The sequence below is a fragment of the Sarcophilus harrisii genome, chromosome 5 (genome assembly GCF_902635505.1).
Source record: "Sarcophilus harrisii chromosome 5, mSarHar1.11, whole genome shotgun sequence".
NCBI lineage: Eukaryota > Metazoa > Chordata > Mammalia > Dasyuromorphia > Dasyuridae > Sarcophilus > Sarcophilus harrisii.
The window spans coordinates 60,550,856-60,575,728 of NC_045430.1; the positions used below are offsets into that span (position 1 = coordinate 60,550,856).

Sequence of the window (24,873 nt, forward strand, 5' to 3'; positions counted from 1 at the left end):
TATTCAGGGGTTCTTATTTGCCATACTTTCTTCCCTTGTCCCCAATTCTGTACCAATAGCTGTTATCCAATCCCCTCTTGAAACTCTCATTACCCTAGCCCCTAACTCCTCTCCACTTTCCCTGTCTCAGAGGAGACAAAATGACCTCCTTAAGCTCTCAGCTCGATGCCTCATCTGGCTGTAGTCAGTGAATGTGTTGGTGCCTAGGGAGCCCGGGAGACAAGAGTGGAAATGGCAGGAAGAGCCAGAGCCAGAATTAATGTATGTCCAACTTCCCCTCTGCCCCACCCCCCACAAGGATCCAGCAGCCCCTCTCCCTGCCTAAGGGTGGCTGGGTGAGTAGTGATGCTCATGCAAGCTGCCATCTGCTCTCTTTTTTTTTCTCCCTATTCATTCTCTCTCTGGAAAGGTCATGTTCTTTTCCTTCTGTGTGGAGGGTGTGGAGTCTGGCTTTAGAAAGTTACCTCATAGAGAAGAGAAAACTATAAAAAATTTCATCAATCCAGGTCCTATCTGCAACCAGTAGTACCCCCTCTCCCCTCCCCCAGCCAGCTCTGAGACCAAGGATTAAAGCCACTGTGAAAATGGAAAAAGAAGGATAAATATTCTGACTCTAGGTCAGGAGGGGAAGTCAAAGAGAATTGGAAGATCTGCCCCAAAATAGTCATGGTCAGGGACATCCTGGAGAGTCAAGTATTTGCTACAGCGATGTGCAATTCATACAAGATATGAACTGGCAAATCCTTCTTTAAAAAAATATTATTATTGCCTTAGTTTTCACATCACCTATATTTCTGAATATATAGCTCCTTTCACCCAATGACCCAGACCTTATAACAAAGAAGAAGAAAGAGAAAAAAATAAGGTCAGCAGAATTAACAATCTATCAATCACGTCTGAAAGAAAATTCAGTTTGCCATACCTCTAGTCACTCACATGTGTGAAGAATGAAGAGTCACTACAGTTAAACAGGAACCCAACATCTGTCTGCTCCCATAGTGGGTTTCCTCACTTGAGATTTCCCTCCCAGGATACGCTGGATTCCCATGCACAGGACATGCCTCTGTTCATATGTCTCTTCCCCTCCTCCCCACAATGCCTTTCATTTCCCGTAATTGGATGTTGTGTCTCCATGCACTCATTTCCCCAAGGCCACTGAGTTTGGATACTTGAGTATTATAAAGCAAGGAAAGATCACTAGAGTGGGAAGGAGAATTCATAGACAGAATGTCAAAGTCAGAAATGACCCTAGCCATCATCTGATCTATTTTCTAAATGAATAGTGACTTGTGCAAGATCATACAGATGTTCAGGGCAAGGATCAGAATTAGAATCTGTGTTGTCCTGACTTGCCAAGGTTGTAGCAAGGAGTAATGAGGTCAAATGGACTTGAATTTCCTTTTTCTGTTAACATCTGCATAACTTTGCAAAAGTCATGTCACCTTTCTGGGCTTCATTGTCATTGTCTTTAAGAGGAAAAAAATGTCCTGCTGTCCCTTCAGCTCTAAGTTCTATGTTCTGATAATCCCATGACTTTTATTTAAAGTGCTTATGCTTTCCATATTGGTCAGAAACTCATTATAAAGCCTTGAAAAGCCCTTAGGGTGAAAGATGCCCTAAAAATTAGAATCGTGTTCTATTTGGAGAAGAGAAGACCAGGAGTGGGAGGAAGGAGATTGAATAACAAGTTTCAAGTCCATGAAGAACTTCCTTGGGGTCCCCAAGTATTGGTCTTATACTGAACCAAGAAATATTTCAAATGAGCACTTCAGAAGAACTTCCTTATGTCAGGATTTTGGTGTAAAGAACTTAAAGGGTATAAGCTTCTTAAGGAGAGAAACTGGGCCATTTGGAAAATCTTTGGATGGCCAGCAGTATTTTTAAGAACTTCAAACTTACTCCTGAAACTACTTATTTACCACCATTATTAATCAAGTGATTAATCCAGTCACAGTTTCTAAAGAATTAAAGTTATGGGTCAATGGTCAATGGTGGTTATGAGTCATCTGAAACCAAATACCAATGAGGATTGTGCAAAAAAAGTGTCATTAAAGTATAATGCCAGAAAAATATACCACCAGAAGAAGACATGGACCAATCATCTCTAATGTGTAACTTGGGTCCTCCACTGATATCCACAAAATATCAAGAGATCTAGGGAAAGGACCATTGCACATTAGATGATTCCTCTAAAGGATATAATAGAGGACATGGACAGCACAGGATGACAGGCATGAATAGGGTGGGAAGAAGTTAGTGGTATAGTGCACTGGGCCTGGACTCAGGAAAATCCAAATTCAAATCCAGCCTTAATTATTTATTACTTACTAGCTATGTGATCCTGGGCAAATCACTTAACCCTGTTTGGTTCGGTTTCCTCAACTATAAAATGGAGATAATGATAATACTTATTTCACTGGGTTATCCATCAAATAGAAAAACTAATAGCACCTACTTTGAGGAGTTATTATTAGGATCAAATGCTTTAATATTTGTATTTTTGCACTTAGCACAGTGTTAGGTACTAAATAAATGCTTATTTCCTTCCTTTTCCCTTCCCTATTTCGTTACTAGAGAGAATATCTACATAGATGAGATCACAGGTCCATGAAAGCATACTTAACACTTATCACAGTCCCTTGTGTAATAGTGCTAAAATGCACTGACTGACTGAATCCTTACAAGCTATGTGAACTTGAACAAGTCCCTTAACTTTTGTCTTAACTGAAAGCAGCAGGAGTCTTTTCCTTCTGAGATGATTAAAGCATAGTCCTGACTGGAGGTAGTGACCTAGATTAAATGTGCTCTGCCTGCTCTCCCCTGCCTCAGGATCCCCAAGGCTATTAAACAGCTTGACGTAATAAAGTCTGATCAATATGCATGAACAGTGAAACACAGTAGCCAAGATTAATCAATCAACAACTATTTATTAAGCATCTATTATGTGCCAGGCACTATGCTGAGTTTGGGGGATATTAGCACAAAGCAAGAAACAATCCATACTTTCAAGGATTTTATATTAAACAGGGGAGACCATAAATACATTTGTAAGTTATTGCAAAATACGTAGAAATAGAAAATTTCAGAATGAATACAAAATAGCTGAATATAAGGTAGTTTTGAGGGTAGACTACGGTTAGTTAGAAGCATCAAGGAGGATTTCACGAAGAAGGCTGCTTGAGGGATAGTCTTATGAAGCATCGTGAGAAAGGAGTGGCTTCCAGCTATGGGGGAGGAGATGGCCAATGCAAATACACAAAGATGGGGATTAAAGTTGAATGTATAAGAAAATAGAGATCCGTTTGGCTTATTATAGGAGAAGACTAACATAAAATATGAGGTTGGGGCAAGATTGTGAAGGATTTAAAAAACTAAACTAAATATTATATATATATATATAGTTTATATTTTAAAAAGCTGCTCATTAAGTTAATTGAAAAGATAAGTGATATGGGTAGACCTACATTTAAGGAAAATGATGTAATCATCAGTAAACTTTGGAAAATAGAATCAAGGAGACTGAAAATTGATGGAGACCTGAGCTAAGAGGGTAGCTGTGTGAGTAAAGAGGTTGGATGCAAGACATGTTACCAAATGGCAAGATTTGTCAACTGATTGTGTATATGGAGTGAGAGAAAGTGGGGAGATTAGAATAATGTCAGGGTGATAAAACTGGGAGACTGGAAAAATATGGGTGCCCTTCACAGAAACAAGGAAGTTTAAAAATGGATGCCTTTGGAACAAAAGAAAATGAGTCCTGTTTTGATCATATTAAGTTTTAGGTATTGAGACATCTAACTTGCCCCTTGTCCTATTGTCAATTATCCCTTGACAAATCTTAGTTGCGACCTAACTTTTATCATGTGTTTCTTCTATTCCTGATAGTTTGAAATATATTGTTTGCAATTTCTTTTTAAATTTCTTTATTAGTTTTAGATATTTCCTTTTATAATATCTTGATTTCCATTTTTTCTCCCTTTCTCCCATCCCCTTTCCTCAAGACGGCAAACACTTTGATATAGATTATACATGTATAATCATATTAAACGTATTTCCACATTAGTCATGTTGTGAAGGAAGAATCAGAACAAAGGGGAAAAACCATGAGAAAGAAAAAAACAAAAATAACATGTGAAGATAGCATGCTTCAATCTGCATTCAGACTCCATAATTCTTTCTCTGCATGTGGATAGCATTTTCCATCATGAGTCTTTTTAAATAGTCTTAGGTCATTGTATTGCTGAGAAGAGCAAAGTCTAGCAAAGCTAATTATCTACACAATGTTGCTGTTACTGTGTACAACGTTCTCCTGGTTCTGTATAGTTTTGCAATTTCAAGTAAGCAACTAGTCATGTAGGATTGAAGCTCAGGGGAAAGGGTGAGACTGGATATGAGGATATTAGAGTCAATTGCATAGAATTGATATTTAAACCCATTAGAGCTGATAATGTCATTGACAGAGAGTGAAGAGAGAAGCTAGAACCTAGGACAGAGCCTCTAGGAACATTCACAGTGAAAGGGTGTAATCTAGGTGATGACCCAGCAAATTGAAATTGAGAAGAATCAGTTAGGTGGAAGGAGCATAAAAGAGAGAGAGAAGTATCAGGAAAGTTGAAAGAGAAGGGAGCATCCATGAAGAGAACAAGAAATCAGTCAACTATATCAAATGCAGCAAATAGATTGAGAAAGAAGAGAACTCAAAAAGATAATAAGATTTGGCAAACAAGATCAGAAGCAACTCTGGACAGAGCAATTTCAGGCAAATAATAAAGTGGGAAGTCAGAGTGTAAAGGGTTTAGGAGTAAGTGAGAAGACAGGAAGTGGAGGCAGATAGAATAGATCAGGGCTTCTTAAATTTTCCCCACTTGTGACTCCATTTCACCCAAGAAATTTTTATGTGACCCTGAATATATAGGTATATAAAACAGGTATACAAATTAAATGTTTACTGTTAATAAATCATAATTTCATGACCTCCGCATTCAGTTATGGAATCTCATATGGGATTGTAACCCACAGTTTAAGAAACTTTGGTATAAATAGCTCTTGTCAGGAGTTTGAGAAAGGGAAGGGATGCATAGAATGATAAGTCAAGGAATGATGGAGTATACTCAAAGTTCTTTAAGGATGGGAAATACTTGGGTACATTTGAAGAAAGTAGGGAAGGAAACAGAAGAAAAAGTGAGAGGGAGGGAGGGAGAGAGAGAAAGAGAAAGACAGAGACAGAGACAGACAGAGAAAGAGAGAGACAGAGAGACAGAGAGAGAGAGAGAAAAAAGGAGATAGAGAGAGGAGAAGAAAAAAAAAGAGAGAGAGAGAGAGATTTCAGTTTTTTGGAGAAGAAAGGAGGAAATCAGATCATCAGATCAAGTGCACATGGAGAGAAGAGTTGGCCTTGGCAAAGAGACCACATCAATATAAAAGACTGAGGGAAAAGATTAAGGGCTTTAATATGAAGTAGAGAGTTCATGTCAAATGGCTTCAATTTTCTTAATAAATCAAGAGGCAAAGTCCTAAGCTGAGAAGAGGTAGGGCAGGGAAGATCTCCAAGTTTAAGAGTAGAAAATTTGGAAAAGATTTTTTGTAAATGAAATCAGAAAACAATTAGAGAGGGCTTTGCTTTATTGCTGAAGTGAGATAGCATGAATGCATCCGTTGTGTGATTTCTAACTCCATTCATCAGCACTGAGTGAGAATGGAAGAAGCACATGATAACACTAAGCCAGGGCTGAGATTTAATGAGAAATGATTGCTAACAGGAGTAAAAAAGATCCAAGAGAAGAGGACAACATAGTGCTGAACTGGCTAACTATAGGGTCAAGATTAAAGAGGGAGAGAAAAGAAGGCAGATTGTCAAAAAAAGGAGAGAGGTGATAGTTAACAGATACCACTGTTTTTGCCCTGGTCATATAATATCTGGAGTACCCATTCTGTGCAGATTAAACACAAAGATGAAATAAGACACAGTTCTTGTCTCCAAGACATAGTAAGGAAATAAGACAGAGAAAAAGAGAAAACAGAGAAACTGCAAAAATAATATGTGGTTCATTCAATAGGAAGGATGCAAAGTTCAGTGATGTGTTTGAGAAGAATATCTCTTGCATCAGGGAAAGTTTCATGACATTTCCATATTTCATGGTGATGTCTCAGATCAAAAAGAGGAAGTCATTGGCCCAGCCAAGTGATGGCTTCAGGGAAAGTAGAGAAGAAGCTAAGCAGATAAGGAACAGATGTATTTTGATCCATGACTTTAGGTTCATACTAGAAGAATCCCATGCAGACAAATCACCAGTATTAAATGCTTAAGTACTCTTGACAGACTTATAGACTTAAATGTGAGTCTAATTATACCCTACAATTCTCCATCCAGTCCCCACTTTCCCAAGCATTTATTGTGCTTATCAGAGACTTCTCTAATGATAATACTATCTTAGTTTAGATTTGAGGTTGGGATAATATAAGGTAATTTTGAAAAAGTCACTCAACAATAAAATGAGATTTACTTTGCCTTACAGCAAAGGATATACAAAGATACAATGGTGCTTAGGATGAGACTGTTCCTCCTTCACTCATCATCTCCCAATGGAAGGCAAGCAGGATGTAGGGGAGGCCATGCATGGTCAGCAGAAGCCCACCAAGTGAGAGAAATCTTAACTGATTGTAGGTGGGACTTTTTAATGCATTTAGACAACTAATAAGTTTCATCAGGAAATTAGGTGACCAATCAAGTCTTGGAACTGCTTTGTCTCTTTTTAGGGAAAATTAATAATCCTCGTTATTGGAGGAAAAGAGAATGAGGAGTGGGTCCGACCTGTTGTGAGGAAATACTGGTAGATTTTAGTTCTATTATAGCACCCAAAAAGACCATGTAGTCCAACTTCACATGGAGCCTGCCCATTTCTCACAGGCTACTTTATATACCACTGGCCCAGCCACCTGATAGAAGAAATGGAAAGAACTAGGAAGGTAATATGGACCTGAGTATTTCTTCCCCAGGCAATGTGTTATAATGACAATGGATTTGCAGGTATGGGATTGCATCCCATCTCTGCAATTTACTATCAGTGATACTTTGAAAAAATAAATAACTTAACCTCTGTGGGTTTCAGTTTTTAAATTTAGATGACCTTTAAATTTCCTTCCAGCTCTAAATCCCATCATTTAAGTATGACTTGAATAAGCCCAATCTAGGGAGACAGAAAGTTCTTGTCTAAGAGAAAACCACATAATAATCTGGGCAAATTCCTTTGAGACCAGTCAGAGCTTTTAGGGTTTAAAGCCAATGGAAAAATGCCCAGAATATTGTGCCAATTTCTTTAATGTTAAGATAAGTTCATCTAGCCTCTCTGTACAGTCTGGCTCATGCCCTCTTCATGTGAAGTCTGACTTTCAGGCCTTTTCCTTCCTGAGTCCCACACTCATTCTCTTAGGGTCAGTAAAAGTCAGTTTCATCCCTCTGACTTTCTCCTCCTCCTCCCTCCATTCCCAATCTCAGTGTCTTGGAGAGCTTGGACCATTCTGGGTAGAACACCTTTTGGATATCAGATTATTAGATTGTCTAGGGCTCAGACTTTCTGCTACCTCATTGGGGAAAATGACCAAAGTGTAGATCCTAAGGCCATTGGGCGAGACCCTGACGACCCTTGAATTTGTGTGACCAAGGCAACCTTCTCTGAGACACCTCTAGTCTTCAGAGATGTGTGAATTTGGGAAAAATCACTTTCCCTCTCTGGATCTCAGACAAAGAGTCCAGCTGGGTGGGGGACAAGGGCCCAAGCACTCCATCTGTACACACCTATCCCTAACCCACTCCCCCAACCGAGCACCATTGCATTTTGTTTACAGTGACGACTCCTACATCCATGCCGGGGGTGGCACAGAGGACCCTTCGGCCAGCAGACCCAGCGCCCAGGAGCTGCAGGAGGAGGAGGAGCTGCTAGGGGCAGGGGGGACCTCCGTGCTGGCAACCAAGGCCAGCCTCCACCACACAGCCTCCCCTGGCCGGCAGCAGCATGCCAAGGTGCTCTGCTCCCATGCCCCTGCTGCCTCTGATTACGAGCTGTCCCTTGACTTAAAGAATAAACAGGTACCCAGGGCCTCCATGGGGAGGGAGGAGGGTGGGGAGGGGAGGCAAGAAGGGGCCCTGCCTCTGGGGATTGTCACTGTGGTTCCAGGTGCCCCGCCCCTCCCACCCACCGCCTCAAAGTCAATCCCTCCAAAGACATTTTTATTTAACTGTTCCCCAGTTGAGTCAACCAATATGCCCATCTTTCCTGCATCCCTCTTGGGAACCTAGGGCAGAGTCCAGCCAATGTCTTCTGTTCATTAATTCATTGTGGTCCAGGACCTTCATACAGGAAGATGAGCAGATCCCCTTAATACCAGGCATCTGAGCAATGCCCAGGGGCTTTGGCCACTGTTGGCCTTTGCTCTTATAGGAAAAGCATGAAAAATTCAGGTTATCTGGAAACTAGATAAATGCATCCTTGCTTTCTAGTGGAGTAAAAAGATCATAGACGTAGAGCTGGAAGAGACCTTAAAGACCATCTCATCCAACCTCCTCATTTTAAAGTTCAGGAAATTGAGCCCAGGTGGGTGTTTTGCCCAAAGTCACAACTCTAATAGGTGATAGGAGAATTTTAGCACAGGTCCTTTCGATTCCAAATTCTGTGTTCTTTTCCATTGTGCAACTAAGTCCCTACACTGGGAAGGATCCAGATCATCTCTTGAAAGAATTGAGAGGGGAGTTTGGTGCTGGCTATTTCTTATATTGGGTTGGACCCAAAGAAGACAATGTGATATAATGTCCAGAGCGATAGATTTAGAATGTGAAGTCTTAGTTCTGTTGCTTCACCTATTTGGGGCTCAATTTCCTCATTTAAAAATAAGGAGATTGAGTTAGATACACATCTATTCATTGAAATATAAAATTCCAAAGGAAGGGCCCAGACATGAAGAAATGCTCCCAGACTTTTATCCTTAGCTCCCATTTCCCTGATTGTAAGAGGTGTGTGTGTGTGTGTGTGTGTGTGTGTGTGTGTGTGTTGGGGGGTTGGGGAGGAGTAGATACAGGAAAAGCTCTTTACTTGGCATAAAAATAAGGTAATGCTAGATTTTGACTCACTGTGAGTGTCAAGAAGCCAGCCGTTATGGGATATGAGAAGGTTTAAATTTTTAGCAGAAGTTAGAGGGGAAGTCTTCTTCCCAACATAATTGCCTAAAGGAAAGACAAATTGCCCAATTCTCATATACCTACTCTAGTAAAGTCCTGAAGTTTGCACCAGACTAAATAACAACCCAAAAATCCAATGAGAAACGATTCTAAATCACTTCTTTCATATCAGAACTGCACAAGAGGTCAGCCAGAAGCAGAACAGCAATAGAAATGGAAACCCCTCCAGCAAAGCGTGTATTTGTGTGACAAGAAATGGGACACATGTAACCTGAAAGGCTCTGTGTCTAGAGGCAAGCAGAATGGAGTACTTCTCTGACAGAAATCCATATTAGTCAGAAATCCCCAGAGTTAAGGACCTCAGAAGTTCTGGGAGAGTGGTAGAGAACAGTGACCAGCATAGTACAGTGTGACTACAGCATTCAGACCGGGGCAGCCAAGGACTAGGAATCCTAACACTGAGACACTAGAGAGATTATTAAAGATCCAGCTCTCTGAATCTGAAGATCCAGGAATCCTAATCTTGGGACATAAAAGGAAGCATAAGAACCCAGAGAATTCATGATGAGATCAAGCAGTTCTGAAACCCCACCCAAAGGAGCAGGATAAAGAATCTGGCTTTAGCTCAAAGCTTCAGTTCAGAAAGTAAAATCGGAGAGATTAGAAAACCAAAGAAAACACCAACCAGTATTTTTAAAAATTAAATCTAGAGACTCCCCACTAGGAATGAGAAACTCCAGGACAAATGCAAACAAAAGGAAAAGAAAAATATTTTCTACAAGGATGACTTGAACACTTAGAAGAAATGAAGAAAACGACAAAAATGAAATAATATCTCTGGAAGAAAGGAAGTAGAAAAGTAGTTTAAACAAGAAACTGATCATTTTTACTCAAAAAATCAAATCTCTGAAAATTAGAATGAACCCAATAATACTGCAGATATTAGTAACTCCATGAGATAACAAGAAATGTTAGAACAAAAATAAAAAGGTTGAAAAAATAGGGGAAAATTGAGATAACTAATATAAAAAATAACAGACTTGGAAAAGGTCAAGGAGACATAATATAAGAATTATCTGATTATTTAAACACCAACATTTTAAAAAAAGCCTGGCTCATAAAGGAAAATTGCTCAGATCTATTAGAACTAGAACTAGGAAGGTAAAGATAGAAGGAATCCATTGATCACTTCCTGAAAGGAACTGCAAATAGAAAGGTCCCAATAATGTCAAAGCAAAAATATAGAGATCCCACATCAAAGAAAACAAACAAAAAAAAACACTACTAGTATTAAAAAAACACAATTCAAATGTCTAGGAACTGCAGCTTTAAATTACACAAGACTTAGTGGCTTTTGCAATAAATGAGAGGACATCTTGGAATATATTCCAAAAGGCAAAAGACAAAGGCTTACAATTTAGAATCTCTACCCTGCAAAGCTGCAAAGGCGTATAATCCTATGGAGCTGAAGGGTGGGGGTGGACCTTTAATGGAAAAGAAGATTTTCAAATATTTCTGATAAAAATATTTCTGAGAAGAAATTTTGAAATATAAACAGAAAAATCCAAAGATAACTAGTAGGGCAACTGGAAGGAGCCATATGATATGTAGTGATAACATTCTAATGAAAATATAAGTAACAAATATCCTTTTTGGAATCTTAATGTCTTCACAATGTATTGAGGAATTTAATATGAGGCCATAGGCAGATTTGGTTCTGCTCTGAAGGTTTGAAGAAGGGAAAAAGAAGGGATAGTAAGGGAATACACTGGTAGGAAAAGGAGGAATAAGGGGGTGTTATTTCTTATGATTGGGCATACATACCATATATATATATATATATGAAAGGGTGGGAGGACTGGGCATCAGTTGAACCTTGGATTAGTTATCTGATATTGACAAAAGAGAGTTGAATACAGTTTAGTATAGAAATACATCAAATTCAACAGGTAAACCAATAGGAATAGAGAAACAATTAAAAAGGAGAATAATATTAAGAGGGAGTAGTCACAAGCAAAGTAAATTTTCAGATCCTGGAAAGAATTAAAAGGAAGAAGAGGAGCCAAGAGAAGAGGAAAGGAGAAAATAGAAGGGGGAAGAGAGGGAAAAATAGAGAAAAGAGAGAAAAAAGATAAGGGAAGGGAGAACTACAATCTTAGGGTATGTCTTTGATTTCCTCTTAGGCAATTATGGAATAGCTGAACAAATTGTGGTATATGAGTGACAGAATAACACTGAGTCATAAGAAATAATGGAAAACATGATTTCAGAGAATCTTGGATATTATGAACTGACAGAATAAAATAAGCAGAAGCATGAGAATGAGTTATATAAAAACAACATTGCAAGAGAAAATAATTTTGAACAATTTAAGAACTATGATGAACAATATTTCTATGATGTAGCATGTAACTTCTTGACAAGTAATAGACATGAAGTGCAAAAACATATATTTTTTGGACATGGCCAATGTGTGAATTCATTTTGCTTCACTATATATACTTATTTGTTTAAAAATTTTCCCCTCTTTCTCTTGATTTTTAAAGTGAGGGAGATATAGAAGTTAGCTTAGGGATGCCTCCAGAAGGGCCATTTTAACACTTTTAAATGCACAGAAGAGAACAGAAAGAATTTCAGAAGGAAGCACAGAAAAGGACAGTTTTGAAAGTAATATAAAGTATGTATAATATACTATTTTTAAATAAAACAAATGGAATGAAATGGAGATTCACAGTTTCACAAAGAACCCTCTTTTTTTTGTTCTGCTATGTGTATGAAAGTCTTCTTGGTATGTTTAAATGAAGAATTTAAAATTTTTGTTGTTAGAGAATAAATATGTGAAGAAGAAGCACTGGATTGTGGTTTAGAAGACTTTAGTTCCAGTCCTTTTTCTATCACAAACTGTGTAATCTTGGGAAAGTCATTCTCCTTATTCTGAACTTCTGTATCTTTATCTGCAAAATCAAGGGGAGGGAAGGGGAGATTAAATGAGAGTTTGGTGGAAAGAGCACTGGTTTTGGAGTATGGATTCAAATTCTATCTGTTATTCTTCCCTATTCTGAAAACTGAGATTGAAAGATTGCAGGCTTTGGAAACTATATTAGATTTTGTAGCTGCTGGTGAGTTAAGCAATAATCTTGACTTCTCCAAAGTTCAATTTTCTTTTTTGTAAAATGAGAATACTGGACTAAATAATTCCTATGATTCCTCCTAGGATCCCTAGAGTGGTGGGAATAAAGATTAGATTCGTGATTTCATGTATGAGTAAAGTAACTCTTATTGATTCAGGTTGATTCCTTCTCTGAAAGTTAGTTTTTCTCAGGCACTGAGAGGTTAATTGAATTGTCTGGGGTCCATTGCCAGTATGTGTCAGAACTGGGACTTGGACCCAGGTCTTTTTGGTTTTGTGGCTAGCCCTCTACTACGCTATACTACTATGCACAAGAAGATAAATAGGATCAATGTAAAGTCTTACATAGATTTGAAAATCAGCTTCAAAAGTACAGGATGAGGGAGACATGATTAGGCAATGGATCTGGAGGTATCTGTGGGCTGCAAGCTCAATATGAGTCAGCAATGAGATGTGGCAGCCAAAAATGCTAATGTGATCTTGGACTTCATTAAAAAGAAGCATAGCTTCCAGGAAAAGGGAGAGGGTAGTTCCTCTGTACTCTGCCCTGATCAGATCTCATCTGGAATATTATATTCATTTCTGGGCACCTAGCTTAAGAATATCGATAAGCTGGCAAGCACAGAGGAAAGGACAACTATGATTGTAAAGAGAATCAATCTATGTCATTGGAGAATTGATGGAAGGAATGGGGATGTTTAGCCTCGAGCAAACTCAAGGATATGTGATAGGTATATTCCAATGTTGCAAGAACTGTCACATAGAGGAAGTATTAGATTTGTTCTGTTTGGACCCAGAGGGCAGAACCAGAAGAAATGGGTGAAAGTTGAGAAGAGATATATTTAGACTAGATATCAGGAAACACCCCCCAACAATGTCAGTGCTCCTACAGTGGAATGGACTGAGCTGAGAGATGGTGGATTCTCCCAGTCTGAAACTCTCCAACTAGGAATGGATGTATATTTGTAGAGAAAGTCATAGTGGAATTTCCTTTTGGTTATCTGTAGGATTGCATGGCTGCTAAAGTCTCTTGCAACTCTAAATTCTATAATTCTGTGATTATAATCTGTTAAGTTTCTTCTGTGAAAACACTAATGGTAGGGCCATGTTGACCATCCTGAAATAGTAGATAAATCCTCTTAATTAATATCTCAAACCTTTGTTTGTCTGAAGTCCAACTCATACTTTGCTAATCATTCTTACATTGCTATCATAATTCAGTGCTTCTTGCTCAATACTAACCTTTCTTTTGTATTTCCCTACTGCACATTCTAGGACCCAAGTGAGCTTGCTAAGAATGTATGCCCAAGGAAAAAATTAATCCATAAATAATACAAAAGGTACAAAGAATCATTCTATAAAAAATAATTTTATCAGTGAACCTGCTGGCCAGCTTTAAATTTGCTGATGGTTTTCTGCTGATTCTCATGAGGGGGTTAGCTAGTATATCATGAGATATAGTACCATTTGGGAGAAAGAAAAAAATGCGTGACCTCTTTTTTTTTCTTTCTTTTTCCAAACCAGCCAGTTCCTTTTTCCAGAATGCTCTGCTGGTTTGGGGTCTGCTCAGATTCAGGGGTCCTGAGCTTATCCCACTCAAATGTATGGAGCTCTGTGTCACCTCTATAGCCAGCTTCTACCCACCTATTCCCCAGGTATCACTCACTGCTTCCTCACCTGTTTTATCCACCTCCTTTCTCATGCAATGGACACAGACAACAATAATAGCAACAACAATAATAGCTAGCATTTAGATAACAGCGTAAGGTTTACAAAGTACTTTACAAATATTATTTTATTTGATCTTCACAACAACTTTGATAGGTAGGTGCTATTACTATCTCCAGTGTACAGTTGAGGAAACTGGATATTTCATAAGTCAAGTATCCAGCTAGTAAATGTCTGAGGCAAGATTCAAATTCAGGTCTTCATGACTCCAAATAGAATATGTTATCCATTACAATGCCTATCTGCCACACATAAAACTTTATAATTCCTCATTATAATCTTGGCCCCTGTTCCCCTCACTTAACCCGGTTACTCATTGATGGGGAAGAAAAAGAAAAAATGGAAGTCAGTGGTATCGTATTTAGAGACATGCAAGGATGATGTCTAAGATTTGAGGGAGGCAATATGGCATGGTGACAAGAATGACACATTAGGAGGCATTGAACCTGAGTTCTTGTTTCCCCTCCACTTTAGCCAAGTTACCTCTTCAGGATCTGAAATGCTAACAGATGATCTGAGTTTTTTTTCCCAGCTAGCAGTTAGAACTCCCTTCAGGTCCTATAGAATTCTCCATTTTCAGGTTGGAAGAGTTCTCTCAGCTTCTAGACAGACCTACCACCTAATTTGCCCTTTCTCTCAGTTTTCATTGCTCATATGTGAATTTTCCCCATGGAACTCTTCTCTGTTTTACTCTTCTAAACCTGCCCAGTAATAATAATCATTATAGTATAGAGCTTTAAAATAATTCTGTGCGGCAGACAAGGCAGCTATGGTTATCCCCATTTTACCATATGAGGAAAACAAATTATTTTATTTTCCCAAAGTCAAACAACTGGTAAGAGGCCAGAATTAGACTCCAGTTGTCTGGGTTCAAATTCAATCTTTATTCCACTTTATTAACTATGGGCTCATGAAGAATTGGACATGACTCAACAACAACAAAATGTTGCCTTCCATCAAGGCATTCAGAGAGATAGCATGATTTAGTGAAAAAAGTTCTGGGCTTGAAATCAGTGTTCTAATACTCTTTTAAATCTTCTGCAAGTCAAATAACCCCTCTTCTCCCCATTTTCCTCATCCAATTCAGCTCTGATTATATGGAATATGCAGAATGTGGCTAATCATAGTCTGCTAGAAAGAATTAATATTCCAAATCTGAGAGATGATACCACTTCATATGATTCCCTCTACCCTGACCAAGGTGTTGAGGAGATCAGACTAAGGATCCCTGTGTTACCAAGCGTTATATTCACTCAAAGGTAAAATGGTGGCCATCGCAATGGAGTAATTAGGACAAGGGAAAGGGAGTGGGTGAAAGAATCAGTCTGTAGAGAATAAAAGGAATTTTATACACACATGAGTAAGAGTAGCAGAAATCTGCCTATAGGTACTTGGGATCCTGGAAAAGAGGGAAAAATTCTCTTTGACTCATCTCATTCATTCCCTTGCCTCCAGACCTTGAAGAAATCTAAATTCTTCCAAAAAGATGGGTACTCCAACTCCATTGGATCTGTGATTACTTTGTCCAGTAATGCAAATAGCAATCTATTTGTGGCTTTCCATCTTGGATGATTCATCTGTGTCCTCTCATAAATTTGGCAAGGGATATCCACCATTGTGTTGGGAACTTTCCTTTTGTTCTCATCACATTGAATAGATATGGATAAAGTACATGATATGTCCAGTGGCTGTTCCTCATTCTTACTATGCCAGGGGCCTATCTTCTTCTCTAATAATACATTTCTCTGATGAGATGTATTATGTAGTTTTTTCCTGTGTAGGAAAATGGGTACCCCATTCTTTAAATAGAAGCTTTCCAACAAGGGGAATTTTACAGCCTTGCTCAATTGCCTATTCTGTGAAAGGTCCAAAAAGAACCCTTGCCTTCCTCTTTATGTCAAGCCTAAGATTTAGACAGATGTCGCTTTTGTATACTTCTCCAGTTATAGAGTTATATCTGAATATCCCAAATCCCCTGTGACCTCTGTCCTAGTTGAGTACTTTTGTACCCCTCCCTCATGCCAACTACTTGTTGCTCCTCCTCTGCTGCCTAATTAATTTTCTCACCCCAGAACATATGGACTGTGATCTTAAAAATAAAATTTTAGGTTTGATTTGCTGTGGCCAAAACTTTGGTTGATCCATATTCATATGAATTAAAAAAATTATTCTTGTTTTCTAGATGTCATTCTGGAACAAATTGCTACGAGTCTTCAAATCTTTAATTTCAAAAAATAATTACTTTTTTAGAATCTATACTTTTTTTAAATATTGGCTTCCCTTTCTCCTTCTCCTTCTTGTGACTTGTATCTTGGTCCACCTACATCTGGCTGCCTTTCCTCTCCTGTTCCTTCTTTCTGCTCTCTGAGTCACTGAGAGTTATTCACTTTGTTGAGGCTGTGGAGGATGGAGCAGTTTTCAGTAGAGAATTTAGACATTTTATGTCCAAGTATGATTTGGTTTTGGAAACACTGATCTAAGTTTCAGAAAAAAACCACCTTTGAACATGAATTCTGACATCCTCTCCAGGACCTAATATACCTCACATCTGTCCCATGTCCATGGTAACTATATATTTGGTGAGGTTCTGACAGCCACCTTCCTTCCATCCTCAACTCAACTTAGCATCAATCTCCTATCTGTTCCAATTGGTGTAGGCCCCAAGGCCCCAAGTCATCCAAATGAAGCCTACTAATTAACTTCAAGAGGCACATTAGAGAAATGGAACCCTGTTCTAAAGCCCCTCTCACCTCTGGTGTTAGCTGAAGACAGCTGTTTAGGTTGGAGTGACTAAGCAGTAATTACCGATGATGCACAGGACTTGGAATAAGTCAAGAGAGATGCTCCCCGCATCCTTCCGTCTCCAATTGGCCTTTCCTCATCTCTGGAGACTCTTTATCTTCAACCCTGTCCCTGTATCCTGTTTCTTAGATGCTAATTAGAGAAGGGGAATAAAACCAGAGTTAGGTGAAAATCTGTGAAACTGCTGAGCTAAAGAGAGTCATAAAGAACTCTGTAGGAGTCATTAGACATTATTGACAACTGAGGTCTATGGACCCTGCATGGGCAGGCTCTAAAAGCAAATGACTCTCAGACAAACAAATATCATCTATGCTCTTGCTACTCTTCAAAGACTCCCTGCTAGGACTCATGCCTTTTAGAATTCCTCCACCTCCTACTTTGTAAAATTGTCTGCTTTTCCTGGGATGATCCTTGTGGCATAATGAATTTATATACTTATCTCAGATATTGTCACACTCCCTGCTCTCTCCTTGGTATCTTCCAGTTATGTTCCCTGCCTCATTGTTTTTATAAGACACAGGCCCGGAATTTCCCAAAAATGGAGGTGAAGACTAAGAGTATAGGAAGATTTTCTGATTTTCAGTTGAAATACCTATGGAGGTCCAAGGCAATCCATATAAACTTTGGATAAAAAAATGCCATCTGCATCCAGAAAAAGTACTATAGAGAATGAATATAAATCAGCACATGCTATGTTCACTTTTTTCTGTTTTTTTTCCCCTCACTCATGGTTTTCCCTTTTTGTTCTGATTTTTCTCTCCCAACATGATTCATAAAGAAATGTGTATTAAAAATTAACATATATGTATAGCCAGAAAAATAAAACAATTAATAAAGAAAAGGGAAAAAAAGAAATACTTATGGAGGTATCCAAGTGACTAGTAGCAGCTAATGGACTGGGCATGCATGATAGCAGAGACTGGGGTAGTAAAGTAAAAAGCACCAGACCAGGAATAAGATGATCAGGGTTCTAATCTTACCTCTGCCACTAATTGGGAGCACCTGTGCAAATCACTTTACCTTTCTGAAAAAAACAAATCTGCTGACTGAATACTTTTAAGAGTGACATATAAAGGCCAGTCATGAGGATTTGAGGAGAGAAAATAACTCGAGGATTACTTTTGAGAAGGGTGAGTTTTGGAGTAAAATACAGAAAAGTAAACCTACTTTCATACCATCTCAAATATTACATGTAACAAATATTGAGATATATGCAATTTAGCCAAGAAGACATGGTTTTATTGAGTAAAGGTAGCTTATTGTAATGGAAAAAGAACTGAAGACTAACACTTGAATAGAGATATAGGGTTTGCACTGATTCTGCTAATATTGATGCTCTCAAATCCTGGGCACTGGGCACCCCTAACTTATAAAGTGCAAACAAGAGGATCTCTAAGGTCCCTTCCAGGTCTAATTCCTACATTCATGGGAACCCCTATTTCCTTTGCACAGAATACAAGGATTCCATAGGACATACTTAGATGTAATCTAGATGATCTCAAAGGCAGCTTCTAGTTCAAATGGTATATGATTTTTCTAAATTCATTCTAGTTCTAATATTATACTTCCAAATTAGATGCTTTCCAACTTATTACAGTGCCTGGTATATAGTAGGTACTAAATAAATGATGTTGACTAACTGCTTCTGGCACAGATCCCAGACATGGATGTAGTATTTACTTTGAGACAGCAATACAGTTAAAGAGATGAGAGATAGAAAAAGCTTGTGATGTTTTGTTTGAAAGAATGATGGAAAAATTCATTCAGAGATCTTTATTAAGCATTCCCTACTTGTAGGGTGCTGAATAGATGTTAGGAGAAATGCCAAACATAGATAAGATCTGGTCCCTGTCCTTATGCAGTTCAACATGTATGGGGAGGAGAGTGGATAAAAACTAAATATTGTCTAAGAGGAAAATAGAAAAGGTGGATAAAAACTAAGTATTGCCTAAGAGGCAAATAGATGTTAAGGTTTGGGAGGATCAGGAAAAGTTTCACAAAGGAGATGGCATTTGAACTGAATTTTATTTTATTATTTAAAAACTTATGTGTTTAAAGCTAAATACAAAATAAGAAAAAAATGGAAAAAAGACAGAAAAAGGAAAAAACAAAAACAAAACAAAACATGTCATGTGCCCAGCAGAACATCAGGAAGGATACAAAATATATAACAATAAGTTTCCATTTCAAGAAAGCATATGTAATAATAGAAGAGATTATATTCATGACTATCCATCATTTTTGCTTCCTTGTAGGTTACTATTTTATTCTCTGCTTGCACACTTTTTACTTTATTTCCCCCCCTTTTATCTCCCACACATCTCTCAAACAGGTTATATAGTTATTTATATATTTATATTTATATATACATACATATATTTATACATATATATATTCCTACCACCACCCTCTCACATACATATATTTATATGCTCATAGTATACAGCTCTATGCATACATATATACATACATAGACATGCATCTAAAACAATATTAATATGGCCAGATATAATATAGATGTCTCTTGATTAAATTTTTAAGTTTGACTTTGAGATCAATGATTACTAGCCCTACTTTTTTAAAAATTAAAGCTTTTCATTTACCAAACATATGCATGGATAATTTTTCAACATTGACCTTTGCAAAGTCTTTTGTTCCAAATTATCCCCTCTTTCCCCCCATCCCCTCCCCTAGGTGGCAGGTAGTCCAATACATGTTAAATATGTTAAAATATATATTAAGTCCAATATATGTATAAATATTTATATACCTACTTTTTTCTAGGAAGTTCTACTTATGGATCCTTCTTATTATGTTTGCATACATCTCTTATTTCCTATTCATGCTAACTCTTTTACTTTAGCTCTACTTAACTTGCCTTGCTATTACTTAATCTCTCCCCACTCATAAATTCTTCCCTAATCTTCTCCCCCTACCCTTTCTGTCCCTCTTTATCCTTTTCCCATTAATATACATGGCGTGGCCCACTCCAAGTTATATATCCTTCTATATCCTACCTTATCTTGTTCTCTCTCCCCTTATTTCTTTATATTGTATAACTTCACTGGCTTCCCCTTGCCCAATTCTAATTTTTTAAGAATTTTTTTCTCCTTTAAAACTCTATATCTCCTTTTCTAGTTGATTAACTTTTTTCTCACAATCTTTCTGAGATGGTTTTTATCTCCCCCAGCCTCAATTGCTCTCATTTGACTTTTAATTTCTTTTGTTGAGTTTTATAAAGTCTTTTGGGGCAGGTAATCATTTAATGTTATGCTTTGAGATAGAAGCTTTTTTTTTTCTTTACTTCAGTGTCCTCCTCTGCAGATGAACTCTAGTCTTCTCTATTCCCATAATAAGTTTCTGTGGTTTGGGTTCTTTCTTCTTTCTTAGATCATTTTTTATTTTATTTTAATGATAACTGCTAGTATGATTCTGGAGTGAAGGAATGGTGCCTTTAGCTTCATTTCAACTCTCCTCTTTGACCTGGAATCCCAAACCAAGAGCTCCCAGCTCCTGCAACTGCTCAAAGCCAACAGTGTCTCTGCCCCACTGCTTATGCATTCATTGGGTGGGCTGGTTCCTTCTCTCTCAGACCAGTGTCTCAGCAGCACAGCTGGGCCTGCTGTTCCTTATAAACCAAAGTGCACTCAACCTTCTGGGACTCAGATCCTCACTCTCCAGACTTATCTGGGAGGTGAAAGTTCCTGTAGTTGGAGATGAGGATTTCTCTGAACCCAGCTAGCCTCAGGACTCCTGCTGGTTGTTTCTGCAGAACTAGCATGGCATTCCAAGTAGAAAGGATGAACAACAACCAAAAAAAGAAAGTAGGATAGAATAGGATGTATCTAGCAGAAGACAAATAGACTGTGCTTTTTTTGTTTTTGTTTTTTGTAGTTTAGCACATATAGAAGGGCTTCCTTAATTTGAGATTCTAATCACTGTACATGATTGTAAAGATAGGCTTTGAATGCCAGGCAAAGGATTTTTAATTTTATGTAATAGTCAATAACAGACCAATTAAAATTTTTGAACAGAGTTATCTGATATGAAGGATGAAGAAGAGGCAAAATGAGAGAGCAGGAAGACCAGTAAGGAGTTTTTTGCAATATTGTTGGCAAGTGATAATGAAGACTTGGAATAAAGGAGCAACAATAAAACTAGAAAAGGGGATACATGTAAGAGATATTGTATAGGAAGAAACTAGAGGACTTGAATATTGGACAAAATTATAGACTTGGCAAATTCTCAGTTTCTTGCTCTGTAACATAAGAATAACAAAACTTCATTTGGAGAATAATAATATTTGTCCTATTCATGTCACATGACTATTGTGAGGGTATTTGGATGGTGGTATTGTTCAGTCATTTTACTCATATCTGAGTTTTCCTGACTCAAACATGCTTTACAAACCTGGAAGATCTATCTAGCTATTGAGAAAATCAAATTGACGTTGTATTCATTTTTATAATTGATCCCATTCTGTATTACCATTGACACTTTGTATAACCGCCTACTTCACATTTCTTTATCTCAAAGTTTGGAAATTCAATCTTTTTCTCTGAATTAAGTTTAAAAGTTGAATTTTCCCATTAATAAATTTAATTAAAACTAACCTATTATATATGTACCATTAAGTGTCTTTGACCAATTAGAAGAAATCTGTTTTTTATATGCCATCAGTTATTCTTGAAGATGGACTAAATCAATCAGAATTTTCTAGTGACAGGATGGAAGGAGAAGCTGCTTGCCCTCATTTCTAATTTACATCCAATTTTATTGTCCCTGTGCCTATGATGTTTCAGGCTTTGTAACCAATCATATTGGTTTCCTCATCTATGATGCTGTCTTTTATTGGTTTTGGCTGCCTTTTTTTGTCTATAAAAATTATCCATCAGCCTTCATTTTAAGGTCTTTTGACTTGCTGAGAAGCTAAAGACCCTGTATCTAGTAAATACTGGTAACTTTTACTAACCTTTACTAGCTTTAACAATAAATTGAATGTGCTTGGAACTTTGTTGCTTCAGTTTACCTTAATTTCAATAGTAACACTATTTAGACATCTATCTCTTTATATGGAAACATCTTTGTTTATGCTTTTTGAGAGTACGAATTGTTTCACTTTTTTCATATTTGTATCCTTAGCATCTAGCACGGTACCTGACACATTGTAGGTACTCAGTAAGTGCTTATTGATTAATTATATCTAGCATCTATATTTCGACACATGTAGAGAACTACTATATATATTCAGACCGGCAATTTTACTTGTGTAGAGAAACCTTAGTGTGCATACTCCCACTGCAAATTCAGATTAATCACTTTTTGTAGTATTCAGCTTTCGAGAGCTACTTGGTCACTGAGGGAGAGTTTAAATCACTTGTCCAAGGTCACAAAGCCAATATATGTTAGAGTAGACAGCACTTGAAAACCCAAGACTTCCTTACTTTGAAGCTAAATCTCCAATTGCTATGCCTGATTGTAAATGTGAATTATTTATTATTATTAACAAATTGGATATATGGTAATGAAGAGAAAAAAATTTAAGTAAAATTTCAGACAGAAGTAACAGGATGATGATGCATCTGATTGAAATAGGGAGAGCAGATTTGTGGGTTGTGGGACATCCAGATATAGATGTCCTATTGGAAACTTGAAATGTAGAATGTTGGTCTAAAGCAGAGGTCCTCAAACTTTTTAAATAGGGGGCCAGTTCACTGTCCCTCAGACTGTTGGAGGGCGGGACTGTAGTAAAAACAAAAACTTTGTTTTGTGGGCCTTTTAATAAAGAAACTTCGTAGCCCTGGGTGAGGGGGATAATCATCCTCAGCTGCCATATCTGGCCCACGGGCTGTAGTTTGAGGACCCCCTGGAAAGTTTTGAAGAAGGGTAGATAAGAAATAGTTTTGAAAGTCATTTGAATAAGATCATCAGTAGAGGAAAAAGAGAGAGAGAGAGACAAGAGACAGAAGGGAGGGAGAGAGAAAGAAGGAGGAAAATGGAGGGAGGGAGTTAGAGGAGGGAAGGAAGGAGAAAGAGAGAGGGAAAGAAGGAATGAAAGAGAGGTAGGGAAGGGGAGAGGGAAAGGGAGAGAGGGAGGAGAGAGAAGGAGGGAGGGAGAAAGATGAAGGGAGGGAGAGAGAAAGAGGGAGGGAGGAGGAGAGAGAGGGAGAGAAGGGGAGAGGGGGAGGAAGGAAGAGAAAGGAAGGGAATGAGGAAGGAGAAGAAAAGGAGGGAGAGAAAGAGAGAGGAAGAAGAAGAAAAGGAGGGAGGGGAAAGGGAAAGGGGGGAAGGAGACAGAGACAGAAACAGACACACAGAGAGACAGATACAGAGAGAGACAGACATAGAGAGAGAAAAGAACAGAGAGAAGATAAAAAGCAAAGTTTTTAGAAACAATAACTTGAAGGGGCTGGGGAGATGAAAAAATCCACTGAAAAAAGACAGGATTTATTATAGAGAAAGAAAGAAAAAGAGTTTTATTTCACAAAGACAAAGAGACTAGAAAGTATTTAATAATATTAGAAACTACAGAAAGCTTGAGGATGAGCACCAATGAAAAATCTCTGGATTTGGCATTTAGGAAATTATTGGTAGTCAATAACAATGTCAATAACAAACTTTAAGCACCCATTATTGCAAAGCAAACTGCTAAGAGCCTAGGAATACAAAGATGAAAAATAACATTTCTTTCCTTTAAGGAGTCTTCTTAGGAGAAAAATCTCAGTGATATGGTGGGAATGAGACACAGATTGAGGAGGGTTGGGTGATGAGGAAGCATAGGAATATATTGTTGTTGTGGTTGTTCAATTGTTTCAATCATGTCCAATTCTTAGTGATTCATTTTGAGTTTTCTTGGCAAAGACACTCTCTCCTTCAGCTCTTTTGACAGATGAGGAAACTGAGGCAATTAGGATTAAGTGATTTACCTGAGGTCACACAGCTAGTAAGTGTATGAGGACAGATTTGAACTCAGGAAGATGACTTTTTTGACTCTAGATCTAGCTAGATTACCTGGCAAAGAGGGATTGAGTTGAAAAGAAGAAAGATGGACAGGCAAGCTTAATAACTATGAATAATAACAGCTACCACTTAATAACTAGTATTTGTAAAGGGCTTTAAGGCTGACAAAGTATTTCCCACATTTTCTCATTTAATCAAAAACAATCAAATAAATATACAAATTAATAAATAACATTTTGCTTTTGTCTATATATATTTTTAAAGTGGAACTAATAAACAAAAGGTACATTACTTCTATGTCCACCTCCATGCTCCAGATTCCAAAGTCTGCCTTGAAATGTCACTCTATTTAATCCAACAAGCAATTATTAAATTGTTGTTCTTCCTTTGTGCTTGAAGATGATCAATGACATCATGAGGGTGATGTTGCAGAGCTAGGCAGAGTCATCAGCCCCATTCTCTCCTCCAGAGTCCTGGAGTCCAATGGCAAAACAAAAGTCAAGATGATTGGCAATGCCCCAGCAATTATTAAGTGCAATGGCACTCACATACTAGGCACCATGCTAAATGCTGAAATGGTGAAGACAAAAGTCAAACAATCCCTGCCCTCAGTGTTCCCGACCTAATTCACTTTCTTCATTTCACCTCCTTATCAGCAGAGCATAGGAATCTTCTCTATTCCCTTTCCAACTCTGCTTCGTGTTGTATATTTATAATTTATAATATAAGCTCTTTAAGGATAGGGACCATCTTGTTTGCTTATATTTGTTATCCCTGGAACTTATGCGGTTAAGAAATGTTTTATGTCTCCAGAAATTTACATTCTGAGGGGCAGCTACATGGCATAGTGGATAGAGCACCAGCCCTGAACTTGAGAGGACCTGAGTTCAGATCCAGCCTCAGACACTTAACACTTCCTAGCTGTATGACCCTGGGCAAGTCACTTAACCCCAATTGTGAAAGAAAGAAAGAAAAAAAGAAAGAAAGAAAGAATGAAAGAAATTTACATTCTTCTTAGAACAAAATTTCTATTCGCATAAAAGCAAATTTAAGATAATTTGAAGAGAAGCAATTCACAACA

At 37.9% G+C, this 24,873-nt stretch overlaps 1 protein-coding gene across 4 annotated transcripts in view; it reads left to right on the forward strand.

Annotated features, from left to right (window-relative positions):
- The window catches only part of IQSEC3 (IQ motif and Sec7 domain ArfGEF 3), a 158,441-nt gene that overhangs the window by 71,346 nt on the left and 62,222 nt on the right, over positions 1 to 24,873 (forward strand). For all 4 annotated transcript variants that reach the window (XM_031939388.1, XM_031939389.1, XM_031939391.1 and 1 more), the window contains exon 3: positions 7,846 to 8,086. In XM_031939388.1, coding sequence (XP_031795248.1) covers positions 7,846 to 8,086 — 241 coding nt within the window. The remainder of the gene's footprint in view (positions 1 to 7,845; positions 8,087 to 24,873) is intronic.